General features: G+C 40.2%; 2 protein-coding genes across 2 annotated transcripts; one reads left to right on the forward strand and one right to left on the reverse strand.

The window, feature by feature from the left end:
- Positions 1-183: 183 nt before the first annotated feature.
- On the reverse strand, positions 184-11,851 carry LOC119734503 (3-keto-steroid reductase/17-beta-hydroxysteroid dehydrogenase 7-like). Its single transcript, XM_038208035.1, has 9 exons — positions 11,685-11,851; positions 8,554-8,757; positions 8,059-8,151; positions 4,588-4,705; positions 3,017-3,129; positions 1,738-1,918; positions 1,478-1,534; positions 994-1,092; positions 184-444 (listed from the first exon to the last, which is right to left on the reverse strand). The coding sequence occupies exons 1-9, from the start codon at positions 11,753-11,755 to the stop codon at positions 337-339; spliced, it is 1,044 nt and encodes a 347-aa protein (XP_038063963.1). The 5' UTR covers positions 11,756-11,851; the 3' UTR covers positions 184-336.
- Positions 11,852-14,196: 2,345 nt separating this feature from the next.
- On the forward strand, positions 14,197-19,343 carry LOC119734627. The gene is made up of 7 exons (XM_038208164.1): positions 14,197-14,437; positions 14,548-14,700; positions 15,130-15,181; positions 15,686-15,936; positions 16,664-16,825; positions 17,421-17,708; positions 18,024-19,343. Exons 2-7 carry the CDS (start codon positions 14,611-14,613, stop codon positions 18,201-18,203), a joined length of 1,023 nt encoding a protein of 340 aa, XP_038064092.1. The 5' UTR covers positions 14,197-14,437; positions 14,548-14,610; the 3' UTR covers positions 18,204-19,343.
- Positions 19,344-21,039: the final 1,696 nt, after the last annotated feature.

The following is a 21,039-nucleotide window of genomic DNA, read 5'->3' on the forward strand; positions in this document are numbered from 1 at the left end:
GGGGGCAGTATTTTTCAACGAGGGTCGGCTGGTCGGCTGACCATCATTGGAAATTGATTTAAAAAATTCACTTTTCTTGAAAATGACATCACACCAGACCCCCTGATTTCACAGGATGCTTGAGACTATTATTCACTTACTGTCAAGTAATGTATTTCATAAAATTTGGCAGTTTTGTGTTTCTTGATGTTTGCAAATGTTGTGTATTGCCTTTATATCTGCCAGGGACAATCATCAAGTTGTCGCTTTTACAGTAGGAGTAAATAGTGCCCTCTACGAGGTAGAACACTGAGCACCAAGAATATCCACAAAGCTGTTTTGAGAGCTGATACGCCCTCATTGTTCGCCAGTGTTGCTGCTTGTATTATACTTGTCCTGAAACATCTTGTGCAGCTTGTCCAACTGGTTGTACAGCATCATTGGTTCTTTGGGTTCATATTCAATCTGAAATAAAAATGCACAAATTGCTTAGTCAAATCCTGAAATCTCTTTCAAATTTTTTTTTTTAACAAGACCTTTCAAATTTGAGATGCCTTAAATTTGTTCAATTGAACAGGCATTTTCTCAATCTCAACAAGTCATTCATGTATTTTAAACTTGCAAAGCCTCTTCAAATTCCATGAAAATCACTACTGCCTTTCTGATAAACTGTAATAGCTAGTAAGTTGCTATACATACTGTTAAATTTTTATCATATTTTTGGTTGGGTTAAAATGTATTTTGTATTGATATAATTGTAATTTTGCAGCTAAGATAACTGTTACAAACAGTTATCAAGTTATCAATCCATTTCTGTAAATTAAAGAAAAATAGCTACCCTCAAATCTTTTCAACCCAAACCATAATGCGTAGATTCAAAATTCTGTGTACTACAGTCGCACATAATTTCTAGCATCATAACAGTACACGTGTACCAGCATCTCTTCAGGATTTGACAGATTTGAGAATTATGAGGGTTTAGTTACAGCTTGAGTTGAAACAGCTGTTATTTACCTCTTCCGGTACGATGTAACTGTTGCCAATGGCAGAGCTGTAGCTGGTGTATTTCCGATCAGATCGGACACTGATTCTGTCTTCCCCATACACCCACACCTAAAAATGAAATATATTCAGAAGAAAATGACATAAATAAGAGTATGTGACTGCAGTTTCAAAGTTGAAATGCAAAACGTCAACATTTGTATTGAAAGTCTAAATTTGTGGGAGAATAGAAAAAAGCTTATATGTATAATTATACATTTTTTTAAAATTTAATTGAATTAAAAAGATGAACAGAATTCTGTTCATATTTGTACATTTTTAAATTAAAAAATATGGACAGAATTCTGTTCATATTTTTAAATTAATTAGATAAAAAAAAATAATGGCCTAACATTATTTTACTTCAATAGTACAAAGAATCTCTTGCCATAATCAATTTAAATATGATGGCATCTTGCCAACAAAGAGAAAGCTCATGTTTTGGGTAACTTCTTACCATAGATTCGGCTCCTATACTGGGCTCAATCACAAACCTTGGAGCAAAAACTCGAACCTAGATGAAATAAGAAAACAAAGACAAATAAAAAATACCCAAACTGAAAGCTTCAATCAAAATTGTATCAAGTCCATCAATTGCCATATCCAGTTGAACAATAAATGATCAACAGGTCCCATCTTTATGGTCAAATTCATCAAATCTGAAAATGGAAATATGTAGGAAAATGAACAGGTGCCATGACGTCACTTTCCACTTACCAGCAGGAACACAGGGTACAAGACCGACCACATCCAGGATGGGAAGAATGTGCTGGTGATGTTGGTTGCCACGACGCCCGGTGAGATCAGGTGACTGAAGACCCCCCGGTTGTTGTACTTCTCATTCAGTGCAATGTTCAGAATGTCCATGGCGTATTTTGATGAACTATATCCCTGAGTGCTGGGAGGAACAAGTATAGGCCGTACATAAATATTTATTCATGTTTATACCACATGCAAGCTGAGATGAGCACTCTCCAGGCCTGGTTCTCATTTTTATTTCAACAACCACCATGTCAAATGTTACAAGTTGATTAAAGGGGCATTCCAGCCTGAAATCCCCGAAAAAGTTCATGTTTTGAATTGTTTACTTATCCTATTTCAAAGGTCTGGTTGAAAAGGAAACAAACCTAATGTCTTACCGTTTTCAAGAAGAGAAGAAAAAAATAAAAACCTGGTTATTTACATCAGACGGACATTTTGTGGCGTACGCATACGTATTTCAAGCCGTGTCTCTTCAATGTACTGTACACATTATGTGGTCACATAATACACACAGCATCAATACACAAATGTTGTTTCTTACACGTCCGCAGAATGCGAACCACTGTGCGGCAGGATTCACAACTAGCACTCAACAGTTCGATTTTTGAGAGTCAACATTTTGTCCCCCGAAATTCGTTCTCGCGTGATTCTCGCAAGAATAATATAAAAACACCCAATATTTTGAAAGGATAGTTGTGTAGACGTATATCCTACTTTTAACATGCTCTTTCCAATTAATATCATTTCGTAAAAAAAATGCGTTTTGTAGCCCAATTGGGCGCATTCCAGGCCGCAATGAGGGACATTATGGATTTTTTTGTAATGACTCTAAGGCCAAAAAAAAAAGTCTCCGGTTTCTGGTATGGAGCTTGCCCCAAAAGTGGTGCGGCGACGCCGCTTTTTCTTTTTTTTTACCTGTTTTTTTTTTGGGGGGGGGGGCTTCAAATGTCGGCTGATGACTGCAAATGGTGCCCGACTAAACTTAGTGCAAATATATGGGAGTCCAGAGAGGCCACATAAAGCTTATTCTCGACCATAACCCAATCTAAAAACACGTTAAAATTGTGCAGCAGCAGTATTCCAGTCAAACCAGTGAGTTTGGCGGTTTTGGGACATCATCTTTCATTAAAAAAAAACTTTTTCATTTTGCCGACGCGCATGGCTACGGCGACGCGCGCGCATACCAGAAACCGGAGACTTTTTTTTTTTTGGCCTAATGGGATCTCTTTCCTACCCATGTTTATGCTGTATATCTTGGAGGCTAAAATGCATCTTGTCAGCATTGCTAGATGACGTCCATATGATACGACTTTGTGACTGGCATAAGAGGTCCTCCAACTCTTGTATCTGAAGACATTTTATGAAAAGAGAAACACCAACCAAAGGATTACTGGATATGAAAATAAACGAGTACAAAATATTATTTCACAATTGTGAGAATTGCAAAAGTTGACAAAATTTCTAGTGTGGTGGAATTTTTTTATCAGGAAGGTGCAAGTTTTAATACTGCCATTCAGCAACGTAATGAGCTGTAAATTAAATTGGTGATGGACAACGATGCGCTGCGTGGACAACTTCCGAGAATGGCCAGGATGTGACACCACTGACATGAAAGCAGCAGCATTGGAAAGAGGGGCTGTGGTGGGAGCGGAGCCAGTGATCCCAACTGTGTCGAAGGCCAAGTTCGGGCAAGGACCATTAGTCGACTAGTGGTTGATTTGTGACGTACCTTACGCCTGCGCACTGATAGCAACGTGCGAACGTCTCTGGTCAAACGCTGGTCAAAATGTCATCGCAAAACTTCTGGATCCTGGCTCTCTGCTAGCGTTATGAATGCGCGCGGCTATTGGTTACCAGCGAAGCAACCAACCCCAGTAGGCTGGTTCCAAATAGTGGACTAGCGTAGTCAACCACCGTTGACTAGACAGAGTTCGGGCAAACGTTAGTTAACCATTGGTCAACTATAGTCCTTGCGCGAACTTGGCCTAATTTGAGGAGGAGACCACGGGCAAATGCCTATGTCTATTGAATGAATGACAAAAAGCCTGATGTTGAAATGTTGAAACAACTTGAAGCAGAGTCTAGGTTTTCTGACACATCCCTTCCCCTGATTATAAAAGATACAGAGTAAAAGTTCAAATGGAAACACAGGGCCAACTTAAACAATACAACCCATTTATTCATTAGTGGTGAGAAGCAATTGTGAAAAAAGTGTTTTACCAAAGGCAAGGGCGTCAATCGCTTTTCAAAAGTGAAGGGGGGGGCATACTTTGATTGGAACTAATGCGAGCGCAAAGCACAAAACCGTAACGGCATCTGGTTCTGGACCCGCTTAAGGGACCCTAAAAATGTTGGATTCTAGACGCTCTGTGGTGCAATCTGAAACAATTTCTGACCAATGTAACCAATTTTTTGAGCAAAAGATCATCACTTAAAGTTAAACATTATTTTCGAGGTTGGAGTCATTGAATCAGCTATATTCTGAGCTATAGAATCAAATGTAGGCTACAATTTGTATTCATGGACAAAAAAGTGGGGGGCAAACAATGTGATACCCCCCTCCCACTTTAAAGGGGGGGGGGGTAGACATGTCCTTCCCCCTCCCTCCCGGTCCCACACCGATCCACACCCATGACCAACGGACAAGTTCACCCATACCCTAACTCAACCACAGAAACCCACAATCTGTAGAATTATCCAAAAGTTCTTGAGCGATGGCAAGCCATTAGAATAGATTAGAAAATTTATCCAAATCCAATGAGATAAGCAATTAAAAATTAATCAAATTTTGACAAGATGGCTTACCAGGACAAAATGACCAAAGAGGTTTGTGCAGAAAATGGATTTGAGTCCGTCTTTGGTTGTGTCGTCCTGGAGATTGAGGAGACCTTCGCCTGTCGTCAACATGTCAATCAACTGCAGACTGTAAAGGATTTAAAAAAAAAAAAATCAAACAATTTCTAATCTATGACATCATCCACTTTTTTCAGTAGTTCACAAATAGTTCACGCAAATCAGTTGCGGATATTCTGCTCTGTCCAGAATACATGAATGCTGGGTGTGGGAGTTAAAGGGAAAATACAACATTTGCAAACATCAAAATATAAAACTACCAAATCATTTTGAAATACCTTGCTGGACTGTTAGTGAATGACAGTGTAAAGCATCCTGTAAAATCAGGGCACCTGATATACTGTCATTTTCAAGAAAAGTGGTATTTTTGTATCAATTTCCAAGGCTGATCGGCCAATCAGCGTTGGAAAAAAACTGGCTTTTTTTCAAATACTGGTCCCAATTGACCATCGCACTTGTTTGCAATCGATTACAAACCTATGAACGGGTACGAGCCAGCTAGACTGGTTCCCTGACCTTACAATTCCCCAATGTATGTAAACTGCTCTGTTTCTTCTTATATGGAGTCAGGGAACCAGACTACAGGAAAATGATTGTTTTTCTTGGTTTTTATAGCATTTTCGAACCCAAAACCTCAAAAAAGTCAGTGTAACTATATTTGCTATATATTTCCAACCCCCCAATTCCATCCATTTCTGAAAATTACAGCAAAAGCAAATGATGTATATTCCCTTTAAGATAAGCCTGCTGTTCATTTTGAAATTAGCCTTACTTTTTAAAAATTGATTACTGATGAAAGGAGCCATGTCCCTAGAGCAATGTGCATGAATTAGGTTACAAGTATGGTACTTTGTACTACTTTATAAGAATTTAACAAGTAATCATTCCAATCAACAATATGGTCATGTTCAAAACAAAAAAAATTAATTTCAATGTGCATGACTGCTTTCTGCAGTTTTAATAGCTGGAAACTTTCCAGGGTGCTGAGATATTCTTTGATCGTTTTTTTAACCGATGAGCAAGGGGTAATAATTTGTTTTCATTAAAACCCTAACTCCGTAGCATGAATTACTAGGAACCATACCCATCCTGGCAAATTCCAACACCATATATGGGAAACCACACACACATACTTCTGACTTTGATTCTGGAGGTGTGCCAACCCAATGTAAAAGACTGTTAGTTTAGGGGTACTGTACCCATCCTGACAGATTCCAACAAAACATGCTGTTTGGGTTTGATGGGTTGAGTTCTGTTTGGGTTAAAATACACATGTTGTGCCCATTCTTGAAAATCACGCATTCTCGAGAATGCGCATGCACATTCTCGAGAATGGGCGCGCATTCTTGAGAATGAGCGCCCATTCTTAAGAACGAGCACGCGTTCTTAAGAATGAGCGCTCATTCTTAAGATTGGGTGGGAATATCACGTGCACAATTTATGAATTTTGCCCAATCTTAACAATCATTGCACGACATAATTATGTTAAATGAATTGTATAGCGGTTAAAAGGGAAACAATTCATATAAAGAGGAAAGAAAATGTGCTATGCTTCTGTACTCGTATAACTACGATAATTTGAATCAAATTAAACCTGTTATTATTGCTTTTTTCTGTCCACTATGGGAAGTTTTGTAATAACGGAGGACTGGGAACTAGTCTGGGAAGTGCTTTGTTTAGGCTAGACAAGTTACAAGTCCCTGCATGTATCATATGCGTGCCACGAAAAAAACCCGATGTCCAGAAGCTGCCAAAATTACTCTTTTGACTAGATAGAATCCAGCTCTGCGACGTTATGGTGGGATGTGAACAATAAATTGGTGGCAATTTAAATGGGAAATAGCATTAGCACTATGGGATGTCGCAGTATTCATTCTCATTCTTCACATTCTTCATTCTTACGTCCCCCCCCCCCCGCTTTTATTATCCCAAAAATCAGAATTCTTTGCACTAGTATTATTATGTCTCTTATATTTTCCCGGTCCCCCGCCCCCCCCCCCCCCCATATCAATACGCCTTTACTTATCATATCCACTCTACTTTTCAGCGCCTTGCGTTGCAACAGTATAATTATTGAGAATCAGTGAACGAGGATTTAGCTAGACTTGCCAAGCGCAGCCGGTGCTCGGCATCGACAAGACCGTTATCTTGTCGCGCATTCTCAAGAATGTGCGCTCAATCTGGAAGAGTTATTTTTTGCCAAGATTGAGCAAGGATCCAGTTGCACATTCTCGAGAATGCGTGATTTTCAAGAATGGGCACAACACACACATTCTTGGTGTCTTATGAAACCTTTGAAGACAAATGTAGTAAGAAATTGCTCTTAGTTAAAAATGTTGTCCTCCAACATACAACAAATACAGTTTGCACGATAAAAACTGCCGGGCAAAAACATGACGAATAGAGAGGTATTAAAAGTTCAATGACCTTTGTGAAGTTTAAGTAAATCTACTGCCACTATCTTATCTAATCAGAAGGTTACGACCTCAAAAGTTTCAATTGTTCTGATCACTATTCTGGGCTGATATGACAGATATTAATTCTAATAATACTTGACCTCTTTCAAGTAAACAAGCTAGAAGAAGCACTTTTTGAACCATGTTTCCTGATAACACTCAAACGATTTTTTTTTAAAAGACTGAAAATTATCAAGTTTTTCCTTCAATAAGAATATTCAATGTGTTCAAACTTGTTTATGAAAAATGCTTTTAAGCAAGGAACTGCATGGGTCCAGTGGTTCTTTAAAATAGTGAATGCCTCAAGATCTTGTGTTATATTCAATAATGCTGGAGTCTTATATAGCGCACATATCTACCAACAATTAGGTGCTCAACGCGCTGGTAATTATGTCTATTTTTAAAAACAGGCCCTGAAGTTCATGAGAAATATGAGACCCATTATGTAGCACCTTTATAAAGGGTTACAAGGTGCTGCGGGGGATATTGCAGCCACTGTGCCAGAAACACCAGGGCAAACCCCTTCTCTTAGCGATAAGTGTTACATTACACAACACAAGGGACGTACGGCTTTACGTCCCATCCGAGGGATGAAGCAATAATGATAAAGTACCTTGCTCAAGAGCACAAGCACCATGTTCCCCATCAGGATTCGAACCCACGTACCACGGCACATGAGTCAAACATCGATACTAATGCCTCTTGTGCCGTGCCTGCATATTTATGACTACTGTTCCTGTACAGCAGCCTTTATTATTCCCACTGCGTACCACTGAGATAATGTCCTGGTACCAGTATATGTTTAAATGCAATACAAATTATTTTACTTGAAAAAATTTACAGACTTTGATACAAACACAAAATACATGCATGGAAGTTGTAGTTACCGAAACAAAGTCATCATGAAATTTTTGTTCCCCCACAAACAAGAATAATAATATCGAAGTCCAAAATTTTCAGAACTTACGGAGTGAGGATTGATTTAAACATGTGCTTCCAGTTCAGATGGGTGACTGGCATTATGCCAGCATTCAGGTACAGGAAATCTATCCTGGAATATCTAGAAAAAAAGAGAAAATATTCACAAACAATCAGCGGTTTTGGTTTACACAGGAAGAATGCTGTTAAATCATAAAAATATAATGGGTGACAAAGGTCTATGAATAACTTTTTCAATATTTCCAGAGAGCTTTATTCTAAATATAATGAAAGATATAATATTCTTAGTTGAACTTGTGATAAAATATAGATTATAATATGTATTCTTTTTCTTAAATATGCAGAATGTCTTCACTGTGGTGGCACACAGATTTATTCTTTCAAACTTTGAATCAGTTAGGTTTCAATTTTTAATTGTTGTTCTACAGTAATTTCACATGAATGTTTTCGTGCCAATCATATGTCATCTCGAAACTTAAATTAATTTCTCATCAAAATCATACTGGGGGAAAAAAATACTTACTTTCTTTTGATATTTTTGGCAGTTTCAAATATCCCCTTGATGTCGCTGGTGTCTAGTCGTACCAGGTCTATCCTAGCCGTTGGATGAGTCGCCAGTAATGTCTTTTTAGCAGTATCTGCCCTGCTAGGGTTACGACAGGCTAGGCACAGGACCACCGTGGGGTCGATAGTCAATAGCCGGTCAGCAAAACTCAGGCCAATGCCACTTCAGAAGGAACAGAAATAAAACGTTCTTAGTTGAAATATGATTTTTTTTTTTACTGTGAGTAGGCCTAAATCTACTTTTTTTTATAAAAGTGATAAAGTTTCAAAGCACCAATTCTAGGATATTTTGGTAAGAAAAATGAAATTTCGATAACTCAAAACCTGCTAACTCAAAAACCCTTCTAACTTAAAGTAAGAACTTGTTCCCATTGACTGTTGTTGCATAGCAGGATATCTATTTGCTTAACTCAAAATTTGAGCCCATTCCCCTAAGGGTTTGACTTACCGAGATTTGTACATGTATGAACTATGATGTAGCTCAAAAAATTGTCTAGACTTAAACATTTGAGAAATAAGGTATTGAGACTGAAATTCTGGTAATCCTTACCTTTAGGACCCCGTTCCTATATAAGGTTAAAAGACTCACCAAAATAGCTGACTAAATGACATTAAAAAGTGACATTCTGATATTTCCTGACACATCTGAACAGCCGGTATAAAATGACACCTTCTTGAATATCAGCAGGTTTTATTTTGTGGAAAGAGGGCAGGGCTTTGATTTATGAGGGAAATTAAGGGGTAAAAGATGACGATGTCAAACAGAAAACAGACTCAAAAACCAAGATGGCAAACTGCAAAAAAGGTAGGAAAGTCACATTTTCTTTGAAAGTGCTTTCAAAATTCCAACTAACATGAGTTTATCTGAAGAAAAACGACTGCTTTAGCCTGCAAAAGTCACTTTGGTACTGGACACAGTCATCTGCAAAGTCAGTTTTGAACAGAACTTGTAAAAAATAGAGGTGTCCTAAAGATAAGGATTACCGAAATTCTTAGATATTGCATCAATTTTGGTAGACGGTTGCAGCCGCTCAAAAAAGAAAAAATGTGGGGTTTTTTTTAGTCCGAGTAACTTGGACCCAACTTATCGCCTTTTTTAACATTTGGACATGGTCTGGCGATAGTAAGGTCCAAGCTAATAACGAGACCTAGACAACACAGTCCCAAAAACCAACATTTTCCAACAAAACACATCAGATTTCACCTTCAAAACGGCCTCCAAATTACTAGATATGTCACCTGAGGTACAAGTAGACATAGATGATTAAGATGGTTGTACTTAAGTTTACTTACGATCCGGAAAAAAAGTGAAATTTTCCATTCAATTCTGAAGACCCCCTCTGCCTAGGTTGTCGTTGTGCTCACGTTCAAAACTGCATGATAATGGCGTCTGACCTCGACCTCGTGCAAATGTCTGGACGGCGCGCTTGCGCATAATGCACTGCATGCACGGCAGATTCCCCTGCGCCGCGCCGACGACTGTTTCCTGATGTAGAGCGCCAGCCATGCGCCTGGCTAGCCAGCGCGACTCCTAGGCGTACCGCGAACTTACACAGCACTCTACATCAGGAAACAGTCGTCGGCGCGGCGCAGGGGAATCTGCCGCGCATGCAGTGCATTATGCGCAAGCGCGCCGTCACGACATTTGCATGAGGTCGAGGTCAGACACCATTACCCAATTGGGAACGCGTACACACAGCGTATCATGCAGTTTTGAACGTGAGCACAACAACGACAACCTAGGCAGAGGGGGTCTTCAGAATTGAACGGAAAATTTCACATTTTTCCGGATCGTAAGTAAACTTCAGTACAACCATCTTAATTATAGATGTCTACTTGTACCGCAGGTGACATATCGGGTCGCACTAAACAGCGTCAACACAGCGTCAACACAGCGTCAACACATGACAGAAGCGTCAACACACCGTCAACACATCCAAAACACATTCTGAATTGACAAAAAGGGCATATAATTGTGAAACATACAATAAAAGAGAATTTCCATTGGATTGAGTTTCCATTTCGTTGTTAAAAATATCGTATTTTCACGCGAAAAAAATGACCTTAACTTGCACGGCCGTTGTCCGCCATCTTGACTTCGCACAAAGCTTGGACTACACCATTTCAAGTAGGGGTGTGTAGGTAATGACATTATCTTGTCATAAACAACAGAGGGCGCCTTGCTGCAGACTAGACAGAGGGATACCAGATCTGTGTGAGGACTAAGGATCGGAGGAGTGGTAGATCATTATTTTGTGAGTTGTGTTTATGTTTTGGTCTTTGCAGATATTTTTAACACTGGCGACCCCGGCCGCGTCCCTCTCTGTTGGTTTATTGTACAACGCTATCACCCTTGAGAATAATGGTATGGTCCGCGCTGCCACTGAGGCAACATGGCGGGTGTTCGGCAGCCGATTTTGGAGCGGCACGGAGAGCCTATTTTATTGAACTAAAAATCGCGATTTTCAGACGTTTAACCTATTGATTTTAAGCACAAATTTTGTTTCTGTCCATACTGTATGGGTTACATACTGCTTTTGTCAATTTTAATGCATTTTGGATGTGTTGACGCTGTGTTGACGCTGTGTTGACGCTTTGGAGTGTGTTGACGCTGTGTTGACGCTGTTTAGTATGACCGGACATATCTAGTATTAATTTGGAGGCCGTTTTGAAGGTGAAATCTGATGTTTTTTGTTGGAAAATGTTGGTTTTTGGGACTGTGTTGTCTAGGTCTCTCGGTATTAGCTTGGACCTTACTATCGCCAGACCATGTCCAAATGTTAAAAAAGGCGATAAGTTGGGTCCAAGTTACTCGGACTAGGGTTTTTTTTGGTTGTAATTTTTTTTTTTAATGTCCACACCATGTTGACAATGTGAACATTTATAAACATTTATTAAGTCTAAGATCAAAAATCGAATCTGTTGAGGGAGAGCACAGGGAATACTAACTAACATAATTACTTTCAATAATTAATCACTGGGGGGGGGGGGGCGTTGGCAAGACAAATTTCCGCCCCCCCCCCCCCCCCCCCCCACCATCATGCCACATTACGTTACTGAATAGGCCTACTATGACTTTGCCCTACTCACGAATTTGCACCAGTGATAATCACGACTTTTTCTTCCTTCTCAGCCATTTTTGCTCCAAATGATATCGACATGAAAGTTGAAACTGCAACAAAAAAATCCCTTTCCTTCGCCGCACGTCCGTGTGTACGTGTGTGGGCGGCGTGCGGTTCGTTGCGTTGATCAATCCACGATAAAATAAACGTAGATTGAGACCCCACACAATCTACAATGTAAGTCCCGATAATGACGCCTGGGTACCTTGTCCCTTCCCTCGTGAAAAAAAAGCTGATAGAGGGCGCTCTTTCGTTTCTTAAACTTTTTTGGCGCGTGTGATGCATATGCGGCGTGTGGCCGTATTTTTCGCCCCCGGCCGTAAAAATCATTCGGGGGTGGGGGGGGGGCAGAATATCAACTTTTTAACAACGAATTATTGCAACTGCGGTACATTAGTATTAATTTTGTTGGTTGCGAGAGATTTTTTTTGCGTGTGAGAAATAAAATACTCCAGCCAAACGCGTACTAAACTAGCTATGCGCGGTTCCCTGATCATGGCGTAAGCGCGACTTTGGGTCGGAAATACACAGACTTTTATATTATTTGGGGGTAGAAATATACACTGACGGCCTAGACAAAATTGAAAAGGGGGCGATCCGTTAAAAAAAAGCAAAATGATATTTGCTGATGAAGGGACTCGATTTTTTACTATGATGACTGAAGGACCCCGTGTCTGGGTTACAGACTTGAAATTTAAAGTTTCCATCATGGGGAATCCTGGGGGGGCAAATTCTCCGTTGAGGTAGGGGACACAATATCCTAGAGGGGGATTTTGTTTCCAATAGGAGAAACTGTCCGGGGGGACACAGTACCTGCAGGCGCTGGCAAAACCAGGAAATCCGGCCGGGGACGGAATACATTGGGGACAGAATCTCCTTTTATATCGACAAACAAGAACCCATTGTGCAGATGGTATATTCAGACCAGAAGTGTGGCACGTATATCTGCACTTGAGGCGGCTACATTGTTGGTAGAAATGAAGGGTTCTAGCTCTGCACCGGTCTTTGCACTTGTATTTCTGTGAAATTCTGGATAAAATTGGACCTGGAAATCGCTCTTTTGCAGTAGAGGGATCACTTCTTCCAAATGGTGATGGGCTTTGGTCGGGATAATTTTGGAGGGAAAAATCACCCAAACGTCATTGGTCAACTCCCCAAAAATTGATCAGAAAGTGATCACCTGTGCAGGGTTTTGAGTATTTCGCCCGGTTTTTAGTGAAGTGAGGGTATTTATCTTTGGTGCATATGGGAATTTTTTTACATCCGTGAAGTAAAGTTTATGTGAAAATAAAGTTCATTTTTTACATCCGTGAAATAAAGTTCATCGCACCCATCCTTATAACATCGCATCATCGTTGGAATCCCTCATTCTCCTGACGACGGGCATTGCATACTGTTCGAAACGTTGAGTCCCTCCGGTTCTTTTCAGAACCACACACACTGACAAAAGAGATTTATTCACATGGTGCTACCGCAAACTTATCTTGTCAAAGTTCATGTACTTTTTGGTTGAGTCTGATGCAATCAAAAAAATCCCCCCCCCCCCCCAATCGGCACTAGTTCATAATTATGTTTCACCCTTCACGCTTCCACGCTCGTCAACAGAGTTTCTCAGAATTGCTGGGCAAGGTTTTTGGGGGTGCGTTCCTTATTGTTATAGGTTTAAAGTACGCAAAGCGTCGATTTCATACAAGATAATATTATCATTATGGTTGCAATACACGTATAAATTTTCGGTTGAGTTGATAAAGTGCCGAAAAAATTGACATGAATAGAACTCATCGCTCATCTCCTGCAAGTAGATTTTAGAGTTTATTATTGAAAAGCCCTCGAAGGTCTTTTGTTAACTCCTGTCCTTGCTGCTGACTAAGTGCAGATTTGTGCATTGTTAAACTTCAATTCATCGAAGGCCCATTGAGCCTATCCCCAAAACTTTTCAATGGTAAAATTTAAGTCGCAAGTACGGGCCAATCATGTGACAACTCCTGTGGGTATTATTTTGTGGGCTTAAAGATTGGCCACTACCGCGACTCGAAGTCTCGAACCCTTCGAATTTGACTGTTAAAAACGCATCTGGGTGAACCGTAATACACTTATGTTTCCAGTGCTAAAAGACATCACAAAAACTCCACAACAAACCGTTACCTGCGGAAAAATCGTTCCCAGTGAGTAACTCAGTCTTATAGGTGATGTTCATTCCTCAAACTGTTAATTTAGGTTGAACATACGCTAAGCGTTATATTGTCGTTACGTTGCGGGCAATATAAATTTTCGGTTGAGTTCATAAAGTGCCGGGGGGGGGAATGGAACCTGAATAGAGCTCGTCACTCATATCATCCACTTCAAGTAGATTTTAAAGTTAATTGAAAAGCTCTTGGGCCTTTTGTTGATTCCTGTCCTTGTGGCTGTTTAGTGCAGAGTTATGCATGGTTAAACTTCAATTCATCGAAGGCCCATTGAGCCTATCCCTAGAACTTTTCAATGGCAAAATTGAAATCATGAGTACTCGTGAGCCAATCACGTGAGAAGTCGTTATTTTATGTGGTATTTGGGGCTTAGAGCTTGGTTAATTCAGCGTGACTCGAGCCCGACTGATAAAATCCCATATAATCGTCTGGGTGAATTCAAAACCCCCACTTGCGTTTCCAGACTGAGTGCGGAAGGACATCACGGAAACTCCACAACCATTACCTCCGCGAAAACTCAGTGTCACAGAAAAAAGTAAGTCCTCAATTGTGTTTGGTTGCTGCGTGGCTCATACTGGCCATGTTCCCAAATTAGAAAAGCAAAGTAAAACTTAACTTGTCGCTTATTATTTTCCTACCATTCAGACGGATCGGATTTGACACTCAACAACAAGAGGGGCTTAGGCTAATTATCAGGCATCAAGCAACATGAACCGAACCTTCGCATTGATGGTCCTACTGTGTGGTCAACTAGTAGTTACAGGCACTGCAGACCGCAATGGGAATGACTATGAAAAGGTATTGCGTTGAATTGTAGGCCCCTAAATACTAATGTGAAAAGCCTAATCAAAATGAGGTTAATTCTTGCATTCATACACATGGACTGCAGGGAATCTGTGCCTTTGCCTTTTGTGATCAACTTTTTGAAAATCCGTTGAAACTGTTTTTCTCATCAGCGACAAAAGTATAGTGTTGGCCTAATTTTTCAGTTTGCCGACCCATCGTTCTACGGTTGATAGTTTTTCTATAGACGCGCTTTCGTATTCTGGAGTTCTAAATAAACTGAGCCAAATAATAGTTTTTTTGTTTTTTTTAAGGGCGGATTCTGCACCTGGGATATAAAATCACTTGACTTGGTAAAGCTAAAAATGGGGTTTTCCTACGGAATTAACCACAACTTTCATCATGAAACTTAACACCTTGTTTCTCTCTTTTGATTGATTTTAGTTGAAGAAGAAACTACAGGACTCTCTAGCTGACAAATCCAAGCATGAACAAGGCAAGTTTCAAAACTATTTCAAAAAAAGTGATGTTGAATGCATTTTCTTCATGAGAGATACTTATTTTTATAACCATGGATGTTGTAAAATTAAGTTCTGCATGGAAATAACGGTTGATACATTTCAAAGGATAATTTTACAGACTGCAAATCAGCCATAGAATCACTCAGGCGGGGACACCTCTTGCGTTGTGAGTTTGTTTCTGCATAAGTGACGTTGAACAACAAAGGACAACAGGGTCCCCAATTCCCGAAGGTCCTCAATTTTACGATCGTGTACAAAACATATGGGAGGTCTTCCTAAACAGTTAAAGTACAAACAAAAGAGGGACAATAGGGGTCCCCGATTGCAGGGTGTATGTGTGTTTTGCGATATCCAAAAGGAAGAAATTGACTACATGTAGCTGTCACAATACATCCGCCATTACTGAGGTGTCCAAAGAGAAATGTGTTCATATCCGACCTCAGGTATAACCGCATAGGTTTTGCATGCTCCCATTGTAGCGCCCCAAGATGCCGAAGCACCTGCGGCGGATGTGGAGGAGAAACTCTCTCTGACAGAGTCCGTAGTGAGTCGATACATCACCACCGAAGTGTACAGCCTCTCTCAGGACCAAACCATCACCTTCTACGCTCCACTCTGCCAGGACGCTGCCAACAAGGCTGTCAATGTAACACTGCTTCTCATCCACAACCCCGGATGGGAACCAGTCAAGGGCATCATCGAGTACCATGTAGTGCGGGCAAACGAAGATGTAAGTTATCAATTTCATCAATGTCGTTCCCAGGGTGTCGAGCAGTACGCTCCCACCACTACCCCCACTCTTTCGCCCTGGTGTATTGGAGCATTTTGCATAATTATCCATGTTTTAAAGCAAATTCATTGGATCTTGTATGCAGTCTGCACCTGTTGAGGGCGCTATTCATCGCGTCAGTATTAAATGAAAGGGTTCATTGGTGCAGTGGTTTACGTTTCGACTTGGGCAGGTGTATGAGACAGAAAGTTTTTTCCATGTGATATATTATAGCATACAACAAAGGTGCGCATAACCTGGTGCATTGATAAGAATGGGCCTTATTCACGAGTCGGCCATATTGGATTGAGAGTGAGGTAAAATCTTCATTTTTGGAGCTTGTGTAGGGAAATGAAAGTAATGACGTTACAAATTAATACCAGTCTGCTCTGATGAGTAATTTGAAAGTGGTGATTAAACATACCGTAATGTTTAAAGCCACATTTAAAAAAAAAAATGAAAGTGAGGCTAGAATGCTTAAATAGTCTGGCACCATCCCATTCAACAGTTCACAATTTATGAATCACATTCAGGGAAAACGACAAAAATGGCTTCTTCGTGAATAAAGTCCATGATAAAGCTTCGAATTTCACCCCTTAAAACTTACTCAGAGGGTATTATTTCACAGCCTTAGGTTCCAACTCTCATAGTTTTCCCTGTGCTTTAAATTTCTGATATCCTGATGCAGGCGGAGCCTGAGGTGCTGTGCACCAACTTAGCAGACAGCGGCACAGCTTCGCCAAGTTGTCTCATCGCCTCCTGGCCCGATAGCAGTGATATGACCATCATAGCTACAGCAGGACCCGTGTCTGGCATCTCAGTAACCGTCCATGTCGAATTATTTCACCCGGTAATAGGTGCACCTTGCTATCCCAGACTTGGTTTCGTCCTTCTATATCGCTGAGTCTTTCAGGGATGGATACATTATAAAGTGCCAAGGGTTTTGAATTTTTGCCCATGGGCCAGACACCTGCAAACAGACTAGTGCAGCACTTATAGCTGCAATGATAGCAAATTTTCTCGTTTGAATAAAATTGATGTATGCGTGCTTTTTCAAAATTTCGATTTTATTTTTCTAACGAAATTTAAAGGAATCAATTGTCCTGTAACAAATAAATGTGCTTGTTTGTTTTTGCAGGCCTTTATACAGTTTTAAAAACTGGTTTTAAATGGTGCACTCCAGTTTAGAAATTGCGCACACTATTCAGAACGAATTAGGAGCGGCACGCTCTTCATTCAAAAGTTGAAATTAATTAATTGATTACTGTCTTGTCATGGGCCAATTTTATCGTAAGATGTCTAATTGGAAAGCTCACAACTAATGTAATGCTAGAAAATTATCAGTTCAATTTGAAAATCTATTTTTGCCACACCCCAAAAAGCACTTATTCACCAACTTTGAATTAAAATGATTAAATTGCATCATTATGTCCTTCATTCAACAGAGAACCGAAACTGCCTCTCACATCCGAGCTAATGTCCCTAGCCGCCTGAAGTCAGTTCATGTCCAGCCATATGGTGGGGCTCCGACCGCGAATACACTGACGCTGCTGCAGACGGCGACCGTCTACCCCTCCGTGTCTCTCAGCTACCAACGGCAGGCCGTTCTGACCCACATCTGGTGCAACACCTTCGCCAATCACGACGCTGCGTTCTCCGTGGAGTCTACTGTCATGGCCACGGATGGGCAAAGTGCCTTCACCCAACATATCTGCGACCAATCAGATTGCGAGGTGAGAGCAGTGATGAATCAGTGGGTTAGACGGTTTGGTGCGATGCTGGCACAAAGCCACGTATAATACGCAATAGATCTGTCATCCTCGTTCCCAACTCTCCACATACCACGAGCGTTGGTACAGGCTAATTATAGTTCTCACATTCACCCCACAGATTTGGTGAGGTGGGGAAAAACTACATTTGAACGAAGACTATTGTTTCATACTGATATTGGCTTAGTATTTTTGCGAAGTCACAATTACTGCAATCTGATTATTGCTTCAAATATTTTGGTACAATAGGCCTACACTTTGTTTACTCTTTCCAAACAGGTTGGTAGAAACAACATCGCATATAATGGTAACCAGCTACCAAGCAACACCGTGGTAATAGACAACCTGAGGTATGCGAAATTGACTTTCCTCATCACCAGCTGGGGAGGCACGTACGATCCCAACCAGAACGACTACATCGGCCAGTTTCTGTTTCAAGCCGAGGTTCACCTTCTATAGATCAGCACGAAAGCTTCAGGCTTACGTACAATCCAGCGTCATCAGGCTTTTTAATTTAGCCCTCAGCTTGCACAGACCATGTACTTTGATACCGTAACGTCAAGTCCTACGACAACAGGATCCGAGCAGGCCACATGACCCACATTGCCCCGTGGTTTGTATGTTTAGAGCCCCGTCGGCGGATTGTCATATTTCCGCTCGGATTCGTGTACCGGCGTTGCGTCTTGTCCAGGAAATTAATATTTGTCCACCATCTAAAATATCACTTGAAATTCAACAGATAGTTACGTAGTTGGAGATTTGATGTCACGAAGCAGTCTCGTTCGATACTTTCACTATCTCACAAACAACCGGCTAATACTATGCATTCGTAATAAGACACGATTAACTCGTATCTGTAGATCAGAAGTTTTCTTCGTTATTAGTTAATGAATATTATATTTAAATGTAGACATTAACTTAGGGTTAGTTAATGGATAGATCGGTGATTAAGACTTTACATAGTAATACAAAAAAATCGTTCTAATTTGTTTTGTTAATGATAATGAACTGGGCCTTATAATTTCTAGTGAAACTATGGTTTTCCCGATTCTGTAACAGATGCACAATGGTGCATATTGTTACGTTATCCAAGCTCCCGTGTTTTTTTTATAACTGTTATTGTCTTCATTTTAATGCATTCGTCATTTTGTATGATTAGGGTAAAGCTGCTCTACCCATGCTCTTAGAATTTTTTTCTCCTAAGTATTTCCCAATTTGTATATTCCATTTAAACGGAAAAAAACCCATATTTCTAGTATATTTTTGATGTTTACGACTCTCTGAAAATACGTTTTTATTTGGGTTTGCTTTTGCGTCCGTAACGCACAAGACATTAATTATTACGGGGCCGTAAATGATTCGACATTTGTAAGTAATTATTTCATTTTTAATCGTTGGCGCATTTTGTTCGACGTTAGTTAGTCAAAAGTCAATAAGTTTTGTATTGATAGAAAAATATATAGCAATTAAAAAAACAAAACCTGTGGGGTGAAAATCGAATATATCAGAAGTAGATAACTTTAATGTTTGATGGTGTACTAATTTGGTATCTTGAATTAGGTCTGGTGATGGTCAATAAAAAAAAAACAGAAGACAAAAGAATGTTAGTCAATTTCAAATTCTTTGCCCTCCATCATCATTTCTAATCGTATAATTGCGAAAATTCTTTTGTTTAATGCTTCAGCTGAGTGGTTAGAGACCTATGAATACGTAATCCTAGTGTTTGTAAAATGATTTCACAAAGACGTCATCGATCAAACGCTACAGTCAAGCAAACAAACACGCGCATGGCGGTTCTTGATCAGAATTGACAGCCGGAATAATAACATGAATACTATGGGAGTAAATCCAATTAATTATCGTTCACACCGGAGTTATTACTCGACGTAGTTGCTGTTGCGACGAGTATGAGTCAGGTAAACAGGTGTAATTGGGTGGGGGACGTAATGGGATGCGGAGCACCGTGAATGAACTGAACGTCCCACGGTAAAATAGCTCCCAAGGACGGCCTGACATCGGACAGCACAGACGAGCATGAACATTACTATGAATTAAAGGTCTGCAATTGTTTAACATAAATGCAGTGAGTGACTTAAATACCCCCATGATGGCTACAAACACACATGTATATGTAAAATCACCAGGTATGACGCTACATAACAATGATTGTTAAACATGATTTGCAATTTGTTGGGTGTTAGAACAAAATTGTTTAAATAGCGTTCTTTCGTTTTGCCCTCACATGTGTCCATTTGCACCTGGGTGGGGAGAAGCAATGAGTGACAAATTAAGTGCCTTGCCCAAGGGCACACGCACCACAACCCCAGGGCGAAATAACAAGAATTATTTAAGTCCATACACTTCTCTTTTTTTCGCCATAACGGATTGCAACGGTGCCTCATCAGTTTTCCTCTCATACCTAAACGCAGAAGTTTCAGCAGTTCGCACAATGTAGCCACGAACCATTCCTTCGTTAGCTCAGAGCAAAATTTAATGATGCACTGCAAAAACAAGAAAGCCATAAATAAAAACATGTATTTTTAGATGATAAGCATATGTTACATAAATTCCAAGGACTTAGAGGCTCCGTCAAACTCCAAATTGAAGTCTACCGACGCTGTGTCTGTTTTTAAGTAGTCATAATGTGAACCAAAAATAAGAAGAAAACAAATTAAATCACGTCTCCGATATTAGGCAGCCGTTTTCTGCTTCTCATACTTTGACTGAATGGCTGGCTTTTGAAAAAAAAACAATTGTCATCACAAATTAATATTCATGAGTAGAAACGAGGAAGCACAACTGTTCAGTTCATCAAAGACAAATGGGCAATAATTTCACCCTCTCATTTCCAACAAGTCTCCTTCTACAGTATCAGAGGGGCGGTTGCAACCCCCTCCGCCGTTCAGCAGCTGCCTAATTTTATAAACTATTAAAATGGGACCAAAATAGTAAATGGAATGCTCAAATTCTTAAATGTATTCTTGAATTGCCATAGAATGCAAGACAAACCATCGTACATTTCAGAATTTTCAGGGGGCGTGCCTTCAGCACGCCTAAGACTCAACCCCCCTTTATATCAACCCCCCCCCCCCCCCCCCCATTCTTTCGATAATTCAGAGCAGAATTTTATTACGTCTGTGCACTCCACACACACACGCAACAAGTTGGGGAAATGTGCTCACACAAAAATGCCATTGGTTTCACATAATCATAACGCGCGCCAAACCCCACTTTATTCATCTATCGCAAAGTTATATTTTCTTTTAAGGTTGACCTCTATTCTAGATCTGTCAGA

Source organism: Patiria miniata, unplaced genomic scaffold (assembly GCF_015706575.1).
Source record: "Patiria miniata isolate m_02_andy unplaced genomic scaffold, ASM1570657v1 HiC_scaffold_27, whole genome shotgun sequence".
NCBI classification, from domain to species: domain Eukaryota; kingdom Metazoa; phylum Echinodermata; class Asteroidea; order Valvatida; family Asterinidae; genus Patiria; species Patiria miniata.

Coding starts and splice junctions, on each gene's coding strand:
- LOC119734503 (XM_038208035.1), bottom strand. CDS start 11,755: ATGTCGATATCATTTGGAGCAAAAATGGCTGAGAAGGAAGAAAAAGTC. Junction 1,535..1,737: donor TGTACCCTGTGTTCCTGCTG/GTAAGTGGAAAG, acceptor TATTTCATCTAG/GTTCGAGTTTTTGCTCCAAG. Junction 445..993: donor GTTACATCGTACCGGAAGAG/GTAAATAACAGC, acceptor TTTTTATTTCAG/ATTGAATATGAACCCAAAGA.
- LOC119734627 (XM_038208164.1), top strand. CDS start 14,611: ATGAACCGAACCTTCGCATTGATGGTCCTACTGTGTGGTCAACTAGTA. Junction 15,182..15,685: donor CAAATCCAAGCATGAACAAG/GCAAGTTTCAAA, acceptor CTCCCATTGTAG/CGCCCCAAGATGCCGAAGCA. Junction 15,937..16,663: donor TAGTGCGGGCAAACGAAGAT/GTAAGTTATCAA, acceptor ATCCTGATGCAG/GCGGAGCCTGAGGTGCTGTG.